Raw genomic sequence first — 14656 nt, 5'->3', positions numbered from 1 at the left:
TGAACTAGATTCAGGAAATACACAAAAGTTGTCTATTTTTACGTGTGCTAATGCTGCAAAATAAGACCTTAGGTGCCTAGAAAATTTCTCGAGTTTTAAAAGGGGGAACAATTTGCTGTGTTTTATAAAGCAACTCATGCTTGGATAGACTAAAAAACACTGTATTCTTTTCCTACCTTCAACGTAAGATTATTGCACACAGTAAGGCTGGTCTAGTAGTCACCTAAACAAAGAAGGGGTTTTGTTTTTTATAATTTTTGCACTCCTAGTCCCTAGGTGATTGTTACCTTGCTGCTTCAAAGAGTATATTATTCCTCAGAATACGAAATGTTATCACTCAAAAGATTTCATGAAAACACTGTATATTGTATAAACATTACAAACATTACCAATCATATTATGCCGTTAAGTAACAATTTAATTTTATTTGCACCCAGAGTTCTGATGAGAGGTTGAAGAATATTATTGCCTGGCATCATGATTATAGAAATGCCATTTTTTATTAAAAAGACTGCAGGATTTTGAAGTTAGCCAATTCCCCCAAAACACTATAGCACAAATTCTCAAATTATGATGCATATTCTCATTCACACCTGTGGGAAAACAGCAGGAGAATAAATGAATCTGCTTATAGAAGTCCACTGTTCCCACAACAGACAAGTCAAAAGATGCAGATACCAACGAGCAAAAAGGAATCTTTTTCTCTATTCTGTATTATTCTTTGATTCACTGAACACTCAGTGATTTATACTTCCTACTGGGTCATAATTAAGGACCCATTTGACTCTACTTTCATAAGAAAGGCAAATCATTTGCACGAAAGCAAGTTCCAGAGTTACTTGCCATTGTCAGTTATAATTCTATTCCATAGAGCACTGACTATGCCGATTTCTCCGTAGCATATCACAACTGATGACCACATAATGATTTTCAATCATCAATGAAAGCTCAAATTATATTTATCATATAATTTTAAAGCACAGCAGTACATTATAAAAAAGGATTTCACCAAAAGGTGGCTAAAATAGACCTACAGGGAAGCAGCAAATCCGGTATAATAAAACTAATAGACTCTGGAGCCAGTCTGACTTAGAAATTTTGGGACCTCCATTTTGGCCTATCATCTTGATATCTTCTTTGGGTATTACTGTATTTTGCTGTGTATAATGCGCACTTTTTAGCCCAAATTTGTGAGGGGGAAAAAAGGATGTGCATTATACATGGGTAATACTAATTCCGTATCTATATAAATGTTTTTAATTCTTTTATTTATGCTTTATGAGTTAAAAGTGTGACTCCAGAAATCAATAACGTTATCTGTATACAAAATAACACCCTGGAATACGATAATAGGTTTTGTTGAACTTGAAATGAACTTGCAACAACGAAGAGTTCTTGGCCTTCAATGATGCATAAATATCGTAAATTTGTTATGGATACATAAAATTTCTTGTACCTTGTATCTGTTCTTGTGTTTTGTAATTATTTGGTACATAAAATTTCTTGTACCATAACATGTTAAAAACTAAATGCTAAAATACCTTTATAAGACAAAAAACAAGTACCTAAATGTAAACAAATAAAACTTTGAATTAAAAAATTAAATTAAAATGAAAGATATTTTTCTCTGAAAGTTTGGGCCAAAAATGTGGGTGCGCATTTTACATGGGAGTGCATCACACATGGCAAAATACAGCAGTTTGCTTACCTGTAAAATGGGGGAAGTATCACCTACATTTCAGGGATACTATGAGAATAAAACACCACAGCATATGCTGTAAATGTTCAACAAATGGGAGCTTTTACAGTTCATACACTTAAAACACAGTCCACTTTCTGGAAATTTCTACTTTGAAATTACTCACTTCCATATTTCTGGGTTTCTTTTTAGTTTTGGGTTGTTTTTTTGGTTTTTTGGGGGTTTTTTTTTGGTAACTTAGGATCTTATGATAAGGAGCAGAGCTGTGAGATCATTAGAATTCTTACTACTCTTGTCAATTATTCTATCTGATTGGCTAATTTCATTTAAAGAAGTAATATATTAAAAAGCCAAACCAAAAATTCATAGTGTTAAAGAAAAAAAAAAAAAAAAAAAAAAACCCTGGTCATGGGTGACATTTTTTCCTAAAATTTAGACTTTCAAGTTTATAACAGTACTCACATTTAATTGTACATATCAATATCACAATGTTACATAATACAAATTTAAGAAATCAATGTGTAAAATTTCTACAAAAGCCCAGGTCAAATTCATTTCTGTCAACTTTTTATTTTCATGTAGACTAAAGAAAGTCTTCTAAAATTTATATTATTTGCAACAGTCCTATGTAGATTTATACACTAACCTGGTGGAAATGCGACTAAAGACCGCATTGAAGTTGTTGCAGCTGAGAGAAAACAAAACCCCAGAGGCAGAATTCCGAAGTTCAGCTGCATGTTGGTTTCCTTCACGACAGGTGTGAAGAAAATGGCAGATTTCTGGAAGCAACTGTTTGACCAGCATTGTTTCATCTAATCTCATTGTGTCCTTTGGTTGCTGAAATAGAAATAATCACATAATTCTAAAACTTTCTTCAATTTACATGTAAATATTTTCTAGTATGAAAATTTTCAAATATACAGAGTTGAAATAGAATAATGAACACCCATATTTATACTCATCACCTAGATTCAATAATTGTTAATACTTCATCATGTTTACTATATCTATCTGTAGCTAGTCTAGTAAAGATTGTTCCATCTTTCACGTCTTAATCACACTAAAAGTCCAGTCCCCCATCCATCTTCTTTAGCCTCCCACACCCACTCCTGCCTGTTCCCTGTTCATCAAATCCCCACATAAGCCCTTCCCCTCCTGGGAATCCCCAGTTTGTTGTGAGCTCTAAATAAACATTACTCATATTAATTAGTGAGTGTATTGTGTCATTTGTCTCAATAGCCAAATAAATTCCCGGATGGGCAATCACACCCACCTTTCTTGAAGAGATTGACCAAAACAGATAGATGTTACTTATTACAAATAATTTTGTTTTGGTTGAACCATTTCAAAGTAAGTTAGAAACACCATACCGTGTTTCCCTGAAAATAAGACCTAGCCGGACCATCAGCTCTAATGCGTCTTTTGGAGCAAAAATTAATGTAAGACCTGGTCTTATTTTACGATAATATAAGACTGGTCTTACATTAATTTTTGCTCCAAAAGACGCATTAGAGCTGATGGTCCGGCTAGGTCTTATTTTCAGGAAACACGGTAATACTTTACCCCTACATACTCCAACATCTCTTAAAAATAAGGCCATTCTCCAGTACAACTTCAACTGATCATCACGCCAAGGAACAATAATCAATTCCCTTTTATCAACTAATACCCAATCTGCATTCAAATTTTTCCAACTGCTCCCAAAACGTCTTTCATAGCTTCAAAAAGTGTCATAGATTACAGCATGATTGTTATGTTCCTTTAGTCTCTTTATTCTAATCCTTTAGTCTCCTTATTCTAAAACTATCCCCCACCACTCTATAGGACACCAGTTTTACTTTCTGTAACATTGGTATTTTAAAGAAAATGGGCCAGTTGTCTTATAAAAGTTCCATATTGTTGATTTGATTATTCCTTAGTGGTGTAACTTAACTTGTTCTTCTAGTTACTGTATTTTCTGTAAGGTAGAACCTAAACCTACGTCTGATTACATTGAAGTCAAACACTTTAGGTAACTCAGTACAGTTCATATTACATCACATCAGAAGTACATAATGCCACGTGGTCTCACTGTGAATGACACAAAGTTTAATAAGCTTAATGTCAATAAAGCTCTACAATTAACAAAACAAGCAATGGATAAGCTATTCTGCAGATATACTGTTCCACATCAATATTTCATCTAAAGGCTTTAGTATCTATATATAAAGGACAATTTTGGTAATACCAAGCATCATGTCAAAGAACAACATTCTGTATAATTGTGCACTACGCCTGATTCTGTAATTGCAAGTCCAAGTGCTTTCAGATTCAAATACACTGAAATATATGGACTGTAAATAAACAGATATCACAAAAAACTACAAAATTTGAGTGACAATGCCTATTTCTCATTTACAGGCTAACCAAACAATACACATGTTTAAACTAACTCCAATTATAAATAAAAAATTGTAGAAGTATTCAATCTTATGAATAATGGTAATATATACAGAAATAAAAGTATTTAAGATTCCTTAAATTCCACAAAATTTTAATCATAATGTGATATTGGTAAGTACTTGTTCACTTTCATTTAGCTATTTCAACTACTTGATATGATAAACACGTACTTCCGTTCATCTTAAACTACTTCAACTTACTTTGATGTAAAAATGAAAATCAAGAGACAACCATAAAATCATTGATGGCAATCCAAGAAAACACAATTGTTCATTCATGTGAATAGTATTATTTTTTAATTATAAATTTAATGAAAAAAACTTATACATTGTCAATGATAGAGAAGAGAAAAATAATATATTTTATGCATTATATGTTATACCACACCCACTTTTTAGAGTTTCAATTAAGCTATCTGCAAAGAGTATCAAATTAAACAAGGGCCAATAATATCAGTGATCATTTTCCAAAATACATCTACCATTACCTCTCAATTACAAATGTTAATAGAGAAAAGCTGTAGAACTAAGAGGCAATAAACCACCCTACTCCCATTCAAACATGGTAGGAGCTGACATACTGGTATTTGCCTTCAAAGCAATAAGACAACTACAAAGAACTGATTCAGGAGAAGTTTAAAAACTGTCCACTTTCACAATTCCACCATCCTATTTAACAGCCCTTCTGCTCTTTTATTCCATTTTACAAATGAACAATAGCATTTAACAAATAATAGAAAGCACCAAGCTAAAACAAAACTCGCTCACCCTCAATTTAAGTAGAAAACTTTAAAACTCTGTCTCACAATTTTGGAATATGACCAAGGGTTATTAAAAGAGTTTAAAACACGCTTAGGCTTTGTGGCCTATAGTCTTAAACACTTCTCTTCCCTAAGAGATACACAGTTGTGTGAATGTAATTATTTTTCCAACTCCCTACTCTATCACTCCCCCCAAACACTTCTGACCTTCCCTCTCTTCTCAACCACACAATCAGTCCACATATTTCAAGGTCCCTTCCATCTAGGTTTACTATAGAGAACAATTGTAACATATGTAGAAAAGAGAAGCAATTCTGAATAAAGACAAATGATGTGCCAAAGGAAGAGAGAATATAAGAATTAAGTTAACTCCAATACATACTGAATAGACAGATTTTTAAAACGGAGGTACTAAATTTATATATTTACGTAAACCCCTACCATGTTCCCGGAAGAATTAAGGCTGTTGAAGTATAGAAACACTTTGCTTTAAACAAAAGAAATAGTTTTGAAAAAATTCTAATTAAGTCATGGTTGAAATACACTGAGATAACTATTTAGAGGAAACAACTGTTTTGTACTCAACTGAGCCTCCACATATCTATTTTGTATGTTCGTATTTACAAATAACAAGTGTTCATAAGATAGCAGCCATCAGTCATGGTTTTAATATTTTTTAACTTTTATTTATTTTAAGGGTGTTTTTCCAGGACCCATCAGCTCCAAATCAAGTAGGTGTTTCAATCTGGTTGTGGAGGGCGCAGCTCACAGTGGCCCATGTGGGAATCAAACCAGCAACCCTGGTGTTATGAGCTTTGTGTTCTAACCAATTGAGCTAACTGGCCATCCCCGGTTTTAATTTTTTTAAGCTTTCTTTTATGTAGATATGAAAAGTAAAATACTAAAGTCAGATTCATATGGGTGAAACAAGATGACTGGTGGTCTTTCGCATCACGTTCTTTCAAAGCTAAGCAATGCCACAGGCCTAACAATATATGAAGAAATTCATTAAACCTTTTTTCATAAAATCTTATTTCATGAAATCTTTTCTAAAAAACCTGAGATATATGTGGCTCAAGCTTAACACTTTATAAGTAAATTTAAATCTATTTAATTTACAAAAAAGAAAATAATTTTCTCTTGAAAACTTATTTATGCCACTCCATCCGCTCTGTTTAAAAAAGTCATAGGGGGGCCGGCCCAGTGGCTCAGGTGGTTGGAGCTCCATGCTCCTAATTCTGAAGGCTGCCAGTTCGATTCCCACATGGGTCAGTGGGCTCTCAACCACAAGGTTGCTGGCTCAACTCCTCGAGTCCCGCAAGGGATGGTGGGCTCCGCCCCCTGCAACTAAGATTGAACACAGCACATTGAGCTAAGCTGCCTCCCAGATGGCTCAGTTGGTTGGAGCACAGGCTCTCAACCACAAGGTTGCCAGTTCGATTCCTCAAGTCCCGCAAAGGATGGTGGGCAGTGCCCCCTGCAACTAAGATTGAACATGGCACCTTGAGCTGAGCTGCCGCTGAGCTCCCAGATGGCTCAGTTGGTTGGAGCGCGTCCTCTCAACCACAAGGTTGCTGGTTTGACTCCCGCAAGGGATGGTGGGCTGAGCCCCCTGCAACTAGCAACGGCAACTGGACTTGGAGCTGAGCTGCGCCCTCCACAACTAAGACTGAAAGGACAATAACTTGAAGCTGAACGGCACCCTCTACAACTAAGATTGAAAGGACAACAACTTGACTTGGAAAAAGAAAAGTCCTGGAAGTACACACTGTTTCCCAATAAAGTCCTGTTCCCCTTCCCCAATAAAATCTTTTTTTAAAAAAAGTCATATGCATGTCTTAGACCAAAAAAAAAAAAAAAAATCCATATGACTGTTCTTGTCCACACCTATACTTTGGTACATCAGATCAACTCAAAATTAAACTCACGAAACCTGCTTATTGAAGAACAGATTTACTTACCCCAGCAAGACATTTTTCCAGTGTATCCAATATAATCAACTGAGAGAGATATAAATTTTTTTCAGCAGCTTCTCCAAATATCCTCTACAAGAAAAAGATATTCAGAACACTAAAAGTTGGTTATTACTCTCCACAATCAGCACACATCTGAAAAGTGAGGGTCTAAGGATCAAGAAAATCAATAGTCTTCCATTTTATCTTCCAGATTATAATGTATTTAACTCTATTATTTCTGATTTTATCCTAATGCTCACACAAAATAAATATCAAGCAAACAAAAATGCTGGCATTTATTACAGTCTGCCATTATCAGCCTTGTAACAGTAAAAGTAGTGACTTTGGTTTATACTTTAAAAATATGTAAGATTTACATACACGTACAGATCTTTACCAGAATCTTGAATGGAGCACTTAACCACACTGAAGCCACAAAATAATCAGTTTAAATTCTTATAGCAAAAAACACTGTATACCACTTACGGTGACATTTAAGCATTCACTATCCTTAAATTGAATACTGTACTATTTACCAACAAGAGACTATGGTTTCCACAATTCAATTTACTCAGTAAGTACTAAATAAATGCCAATATCATAATACTGTTTTTGTTTTGAAAGAAGGTTCCAAATATTAAAATATTTTCAATCTAACTGGGAACATGGCCACTTATTATATAAGTAAAATCCTATCACTCTGCCCCACGCACTGGGCGACAGAAGAGTTCCACTAAACCTTAAATGTATTCTGTAAATCACTTTATATATTTATTAAAAGTCCTGCTTTTTTCAGAAAATTTTGATTTCTTTTCCATAAAGAGAAAATTTCTTTGTAACACAAATGATTGCTCACACCTCCAATTTATCAGTTTCGTATAAGTCTGGGTACTATCTAATCAGTTTTTCAAAAAGAAAACACCCCAAAGATGATGTGACTACAAAAATGGAACAGATTTCCACAATCTACAATCAGAAGTCAGTTTCATAGCTCAACACAAACAACACAAGTTGTGGTTATAAGTGCTAAAGACAATAAGAGCAGTTTGGATTTAGTCAGGAAATATCCAGATCAGCTGATCTGAAACTGAGTATAAAGGAGATTTTAGATAGGACTTGAGAGGGAGGAAGGAATCACCTGAAAGAGACAGGAGAAATGTGTTCAAAGGTACAGAGAGAGAACAGTTGGAGTACTCTGAAGTCTAAGAATGCAAACAGATTTTATAAAATGGGGAAAAAAGAAGCAATTATACGCTCTGACAGTGGACTAACTTGAGGAAACTGGTATTGGAGGAAAACTGTTTCAACAAGGGGTGGTCTAACTATTATAGAATGTGTCACAGGCCACAGGAGGCAGGAAATAGAACACTCTTTTCATAAAAGGAATCTCACATTTTAGAACTACAAGGCCCTATTTTATTTACCCTCTGCTTAGGACTGGGACAATCTAATATGTAAATATTCACATAAGAAGCTAAGGAAAATATTTTAATAGATTACTACGATCAATTCCTACAGGACACAAAATTTGTATGAAATCCTAATTCCAGAAAAATAATGGGAAGGAGACAGGGTCACAAATCTGAGAAGTATCTAAGGGAAAGAAGCGAAGCTTACATGAAAGTTAAAAGGTTGCCTGTGTTTATCCACAAAACAAGGTGAATGTTTATACCCAGAGTTTACAGAAAATGACTTTCTATATTGCAAAATACACTGCTCCAAATATTTAAATAAAAAACAAGCCAAAATAAATTTCCCCACAGAACAGTGACCCAAAACTTACCATATTGTTAACATTCTTTAAGATAGTCGTGAGGCCGCTAATAACCAAAGAAAACTTGTATTTGGAAATATTGATAAGACATTCCTTATTGTGTTCAGTGCTGACTTTGGTATGTGTGTTCTGCTGTCCTGTTTTTATTGGAAGCTGAAAAAAAAACAAAATTGTTAGCTCACACTTGAAAATGACTAAAAAAAACTCTATTTCTCATTGAAAAATCACGAGATTTGGGGGGAAAATTTATCAACCTGTTACCTATATTTGTATTTCAAGCTCCAATTTTCTATATCTAATAGCATTTAGAGCAAATCTAATATTCTTTGGAAATTTCAAATTTTGCAGCTTTCTTTCTGGAAGTCATAAATCTCTATGTACCAAATTAAATCCTTACCCAGCACGATAGAAGACAGAATAATGAGTCACAGAAATAGAGCTTTTTCTTTATAGCTAAACATTATTTCAGAGAACGTCTGCAATAAAACACACAAGATCCTTTCCCTTAGACCTTGAACTCAAGCATTAAGAGAACAGCAGACCAAGAAAATCTATGCCCCAGACCTCTAGTCAATAATGGCAAATAGCAGCAGCTTGTTCAAAAATGAGAAAAAAGCTGCATAACCTGGAATAAACAGAGTAAGACGGACTCAGGTAAGATAACCACCCTCAACTACAGTTGAGGGAGTAACAAACAGCACAACAAATAGCTAAATCTCATAGAAGAAAGTATCCTTTAAGGGGACCATGTTTATTTACGTTTATCTGAGAATGAGTTAGGTTGTAAAACCAAGGAGTTCATGTCTACTCTGCTCAACAGTAGCATCTTGTATTGAAAGCATCATGCACATGTTTACTGAGTATTGGATCCTACTAATTGAATGGAGAGCACTGGTGAGGTTCCTCTGTGAATAAACAAGCCAAGCCCAGCTTTCTCCTTTTTAAAATGGTTCAACTAAAAGTAGAATGACCACGTGGCATGCCCAAGTTTGTTTAGTCAGTTAGTAACAGATGACAAATTTGATAGTAAAGAAATACTAAATAAAAAAGGGAAAGCATTTTTTGGTGTTTACAGGAGGGGCAGAACAGAAGCTACAGAATTACATAATGTTATCTACAAAGATTATGGAGGAAAAAAACCTGAAAGACCAGACAAAGCGGATTTTAGAAGATGGTAGTGGCTGCAATGTAGTTCATGAATGTCCCCAAATCCCTCTGTGATGGTTAATTTTGTGTCTACCTGATTGAATCACAAGGTACACAGACATTGGGCTAAACATTTCCGGGTGTGTCTCTGAGAGTGTTTCCTGATTAAATTAGCATTTGAGTAGCTGCACTCAGTAAGGCAGTTTGCTCCTCTCCCTGACCCCAGTGTTAGTGGGCATCATCCATTGAGGGCCTGAATAGAACAAAAAGGCAGAGAAAGGAAGAATCAGTCCCTTCCACCTGACTGTTTGAGCTGGGATATTGATCTTCTCCTGCCGTCAGTACTCCTGACTCTCAGGCCCTCAAACCCAGACTGGAATCTACACTTTCAGCTCCCTTGGTGCTCAGGCCTGTGGACTCAGACTGAATTACATCACCAGCTTTCCTGAGTCTCCGACTTGCAGATGGCAGATCATGGGACCTCCCAGCCTCCAAAATCACGTGAGCCAATTCCTTATACTAAATCTCTCCACACACACCCTATTATATGGTGAAAGGGACTTTGTAGGTGCAATTAAGGTCTCTAATCAGTTGACTCTGAGTTAATCATAGAACTTATCTTGAATGAGCCTGTCCTAACCAGCTGAGCCATAAGTGATTTGAAGTAGCAAAAATGCCTTCTGTTGGTCTTGAAGAAGCAAACTACCATACTGTGGGAAAAGCCCAGCACACAGCCTCTAGGAGCTGAGGGCCTCAGTCTGACAACTGTGAGACCCTAAATTCTACCAACAACAGTGAGCTTGGGAGATGACCTCAAGCCTCAGATAAGCTCACAGCCCCCAACCAAAACCTTGATTTCAGGCTGGTGCAAGCCTGAGCAGAGAACTCAGCTACCCAGATTCCTGATCCACAAAAACTGTGAGATAATAATTTTGTGTATTTTTAAGCCACTATGTTCGTGGTAGTTTGTTGCAGGCAGTAGAAAACTAATACTATTACCAAATCTGTATCTTCAAATGTGTTATCCAAATGCTTCTTTGGTATCTCTACATGGGTATCTTTTAGACACTTCAAAGTTAGTGTTTCTAAATTTTAATTCATCATCTTCCTACCATGCGTCCTATCTCAGTGAACAGTAGCACGATTCAACCAGTTTCTCAAGTCTGAGGTCTGAGTCATCTTTGACACATCCTTTATTCCCTGCCTTTCATCCCCCCGTTAGTCAGATTGATAAAAATGAGAATAACTGGGCACGCACAACTCAGTTCTACCATTCTTTACTTGGAACCAGGCTTGCTACAAAGTGCAAGAATTTTCCTCTCTGTCAGCATGCCAAGCGTTGATCAAAGGTCTAGCAGTGCAGAGGGGAATGACCAACAAAACAGTATTTGGGATGGATGAGTAAGTCTGCCTAATTCTGACATGTAGTTAGTAGGCTCATGTGGGTCTCCAACATCATCACATTGATCAGACCTGCCTCGATGCAAGAATATGGAAAAACAGACTCCACTTCTTGATGTGAGAATGGCAACGTCTTATAGCAGGAGAGCATGTGGAATGAGATACTGTAACCATATTTGGAAAATACAATCTGCCACACCATCAAACTCAAAATAAATTCAAAGCTGCTGTTCTGACCAATATAAATATATTTCATATATGTTCAGGTCTCCATCGTTACTCTTTTATTCTTAACTTGTTCAGAAGCCAGGGAGGGAAGAAAGGTGTATTCAGGCCCCCGCAGGCTCCCATAAACAGCACAAACATCTACGTACATAAAATACAAGATTACAGGTTAGTAAGTGACCAAGACTTCGTAAGATAAGGTGGTTAGGCCAGTTCTGTGGAGATGTAACAGTTGAGCAGAGACCTAAATGAAGTAAGAGCATGGGAAGACCTACGCAGTCTGAAGAAGAGCGTTCTAGGCGGACGTGGCAGGTAAAATGGATCTGATGTTGGAATGAGTGAGGCGTATTCAGAGCCTAGCAAAGAGGCCATTGTGGCTAAACCAAAGGGAACAAAAGAAGAAAATATAGGGATGAAAATGTGGGTCAGATCACGGAAAGCCTTATGGGCCATTTTAAGAGCTTCAAAGTTATTTTGATTTTGATGATATGACAGATTATATTTTCCAAATATGGTCACCGTATCGCTCACCCCATAAGCTTTCCTGCAATAAGACCTTCAAGAAGTGGAGGCTATTTTTCCATTCCCTTGCATCTAGGCATGTCTTGTGACTGTTTTGACCAATAAAATATGGCAGAAGGGACACTGCCAATTCCAGGCAAAGCCTTTAATTGATTTGACAGTTTTTCTTTCCCTCCTCCTGGAAGCCCGCTGCCATGTAAAAAGTGTGATTACTTTGCGACCACCATGCTGTGAGAAGCCCAGGCCACATGGAGAGATTCTGAAGAATGCAATGCCACGTAGAGAGAGTGGCAAGAAGCAGTGAGGTGCCAAACATGTGACTGAAGAAGTCATATTTGAAGGGATTCCCCAGCCCCAGCCATTCTAGCCCCACCATGTGGAACAAAGGTGACTATCCAGCTGAATTTGTCATGAATTTCTGACTCGAAAAATTGTGAGCAAAACAAACAGGTTGTTTTAAGCTACAACACTTTGGAGGAGCTTGTTATGCAGCAATAGATAACGAAAAGAGGGGAAGGAAATATTAAAGGGACATAAACAAGGAAGTAACATGATCTGATTTTTGTATTTAAAAAGAGCCTTCTTGCTGCTGAGTATTAGAAGATTGTTTAGGTAAGAGACAATAGTACCTTAAATTAGGCTAACACAGTAGAGGAGAAATAGTGAGATGTTATAGATTTATTTAAAATGGCAAGCTGATTCTGAAATTCATTGGAAGAATAAATTTGTGAGAATACCCAAGAAATTTTTGAAAAACAACAAGAGAAGATTTGCATCAGGTACTGAAACAGTATTAAGCTCTTATAACAAAACCAATACATTATAAACATAAACTAATTGAAGTCATAGAGCAAATTAGTAGTATGTATATAACATAAAAATTTAATATGATAAATGTAGTATTTCAAATCGGTGATAAAAGAATGGATTTGTCAATAAAACATTGCCAGAACAACTGGCTATGCATCTAAAAAAAACTCATACCAAATTTTAAAATGTGTGTGTGTGTGTGTGCGTGTGTGTGTGTGTGAAAGAGACAGAGACAGAGAGAGACATTAAGAGCCTACTGTGAAAGTAATAAAGCCATAAAACTATTAGGAAAAATACTAAAAAATAATTTCATAACACTGAGGCAAGGCAAATTTTCCTAAGCAAGACAAATCCAGAAGCCATAAAGAAAAAAACACAGGTATATTTGCCTATATAAAAATGTTTAAATTCTGAAGAAAAAAAAAGGAAAAAAAAAAAAAAAAGACCTTACAGCACTGACAAAAAAAAACAAGACAAGGAACAGGAAGTAAAAGAATACGCAAACAACCAGCAGCCAAAAGGTTTACATAACTAATACATAAGGTTGTATTATCTATTAATCAGACTATTCAATGTTAAAACTGTTGAAGAAATATGATGCAATTCACAGAAGATGAGTGACCAGTAAATCTATGAAAATATGCTCATTTCACTAATAATGGTAAAAGTGCAAAATAAAATTGGACAATTTTTGTGACTCTCTACATTTTTCCAAAATAAAGTACTACTAGAACACATAATAAAGAAATGACTATGCCTATAGTGGGTATTTTTAAAAATTAAGTAAAATAAAAAATAAAGCTTCAACAAAATTTTTTTAAAAAGATAAGGTAATTGTATCTACAAAAGAAGTAAGAATCAGATTTTTTTTTCTTTATTTTATGAGTTCCTCTTATTTTCAATTGGCACGTATTACTTTCCCAATTGAGAAAAAAAGTAAATTAAACTCTTTTTTAAACATTTCATGCTACCATACATAAATCTTTGGATATTATGACAGAAATATAAAAGGATTTAAACTATATGAATAAAAATAATCACCTTTTAATTATGATCTGTATTAACAACCTGTTAGCTACTTAAGATACAAGATTTCAACAAATAAGAGGATTTAGCAAGAAAGAGAAAGCATAACATTAAGCAAAGCACTGTGAACAATGGAAAATTTGTTCCTAGTTGCACTCAGAAAATTCTTCAAAAGGTCACAGGCTAAAATTTTTGCTTCTGTGTACACTTTAACCAGTTTCTAAAAGGCCCCTCAGATCATGATGGGGGTGGGGAATGACATTAAAATTCACTCAATAAAAGTTTTCATCTAAATGAGAGAAAAAAAATCATACTATAGGAATAAAGCAACTAGAAAAAAAAATCATACTAGGACCAAAAGGCACATCAGCTAACAACATAAATCAGAAAAAGGTTATCAAATATTTATACTGGATATATGAACACATTTCCCAAAGTGGACTCCACACCACTGATATGTAACATGACTTTATATGGCATCTAAGGGATTTAAAATTTTTTAAGTTTTAACATGCAATTTAAGAAATACAATTAGCACATCAAGCGTACACTATTCCTTTGACAAGGCTAAGTGAAAAAGGTAAGCCAACTTAAAGTTGTTAAAGCTAAGTAAATTATATAGGACATGGCTAAATGGATAGTGCATGAATGACTAAAGTTAGGGGAACTGATACCATTCTGAAGTTTAATACTGAGCTCATAAAACAGATATTAAATAATTAACATATATATTCAAAAGATATTTGGGGGCAAGGAGATTAGCATGGAGCTAAACCAGTTTTGCCAAGAAGTAAATTTCAACCTCATCCTTCCCTAAACAGTTCTTGCTTTAGTTTCTTCTCTGCCTATTATTCTGAACTTAAAGACTAGCCAAAATTTTCTATACATAGAAGCCC

General features: G+C 35.4%; 1 protein-coding gene across 12 annotated transcripts in view; it reads right to left on the bottom strand.

Annotated features, from left to right (window-relative positions):
* The window catches only part of NF1 (neurofibromin 1), a 210965-nt gene that overhangs the window by 160419 nt on the left and 35890 nt on the right, over window positions 1–14656 (bottom strand). For all 12 annotated transcript variants that reach the window (XM_019750679.2, XM_019750681.2, XM_019750685.2 and 9 more), the window contains exons 2-4: window positions 8640–8783; window positions 6863–6946; window positions 2346–2536 (exon numbers count right to left, since the gene is read on the bottom strand). In XM_019750679.2, the coding sequence (XP_019606238.2) occupies window positions 2346–2536; window positions 6863–6946; window positions 8640–8783 (419 nt within the window). The remainder of the gene's footprint in view (window positions 1–2345; window positions 2537–6862; window positions 6947–8639; window positions 8784–14656) is intronic.

Source organism: Rhinolophus sinicus, linkage group LG15, assembly GCF_036562045.2.
Source record: "Rhinolophus sinicus isolate RSC01 linkage group LG15, ASM3656204v1, whole genome shotgun sequence".
In the NCBI taxonomy this organism is placed as follows: Eukaryota; Metazoa; Chordata; class Mammalia; order Chiroptera; family Rhinolophidae; genus Rhinolophus; species Rhinolophus sinicus.
The sequence above is the reverse complement of the archived record's forward strand: the minus strand, read 5'-3'. Positions and strand labels throughout refer to the sequence as shown.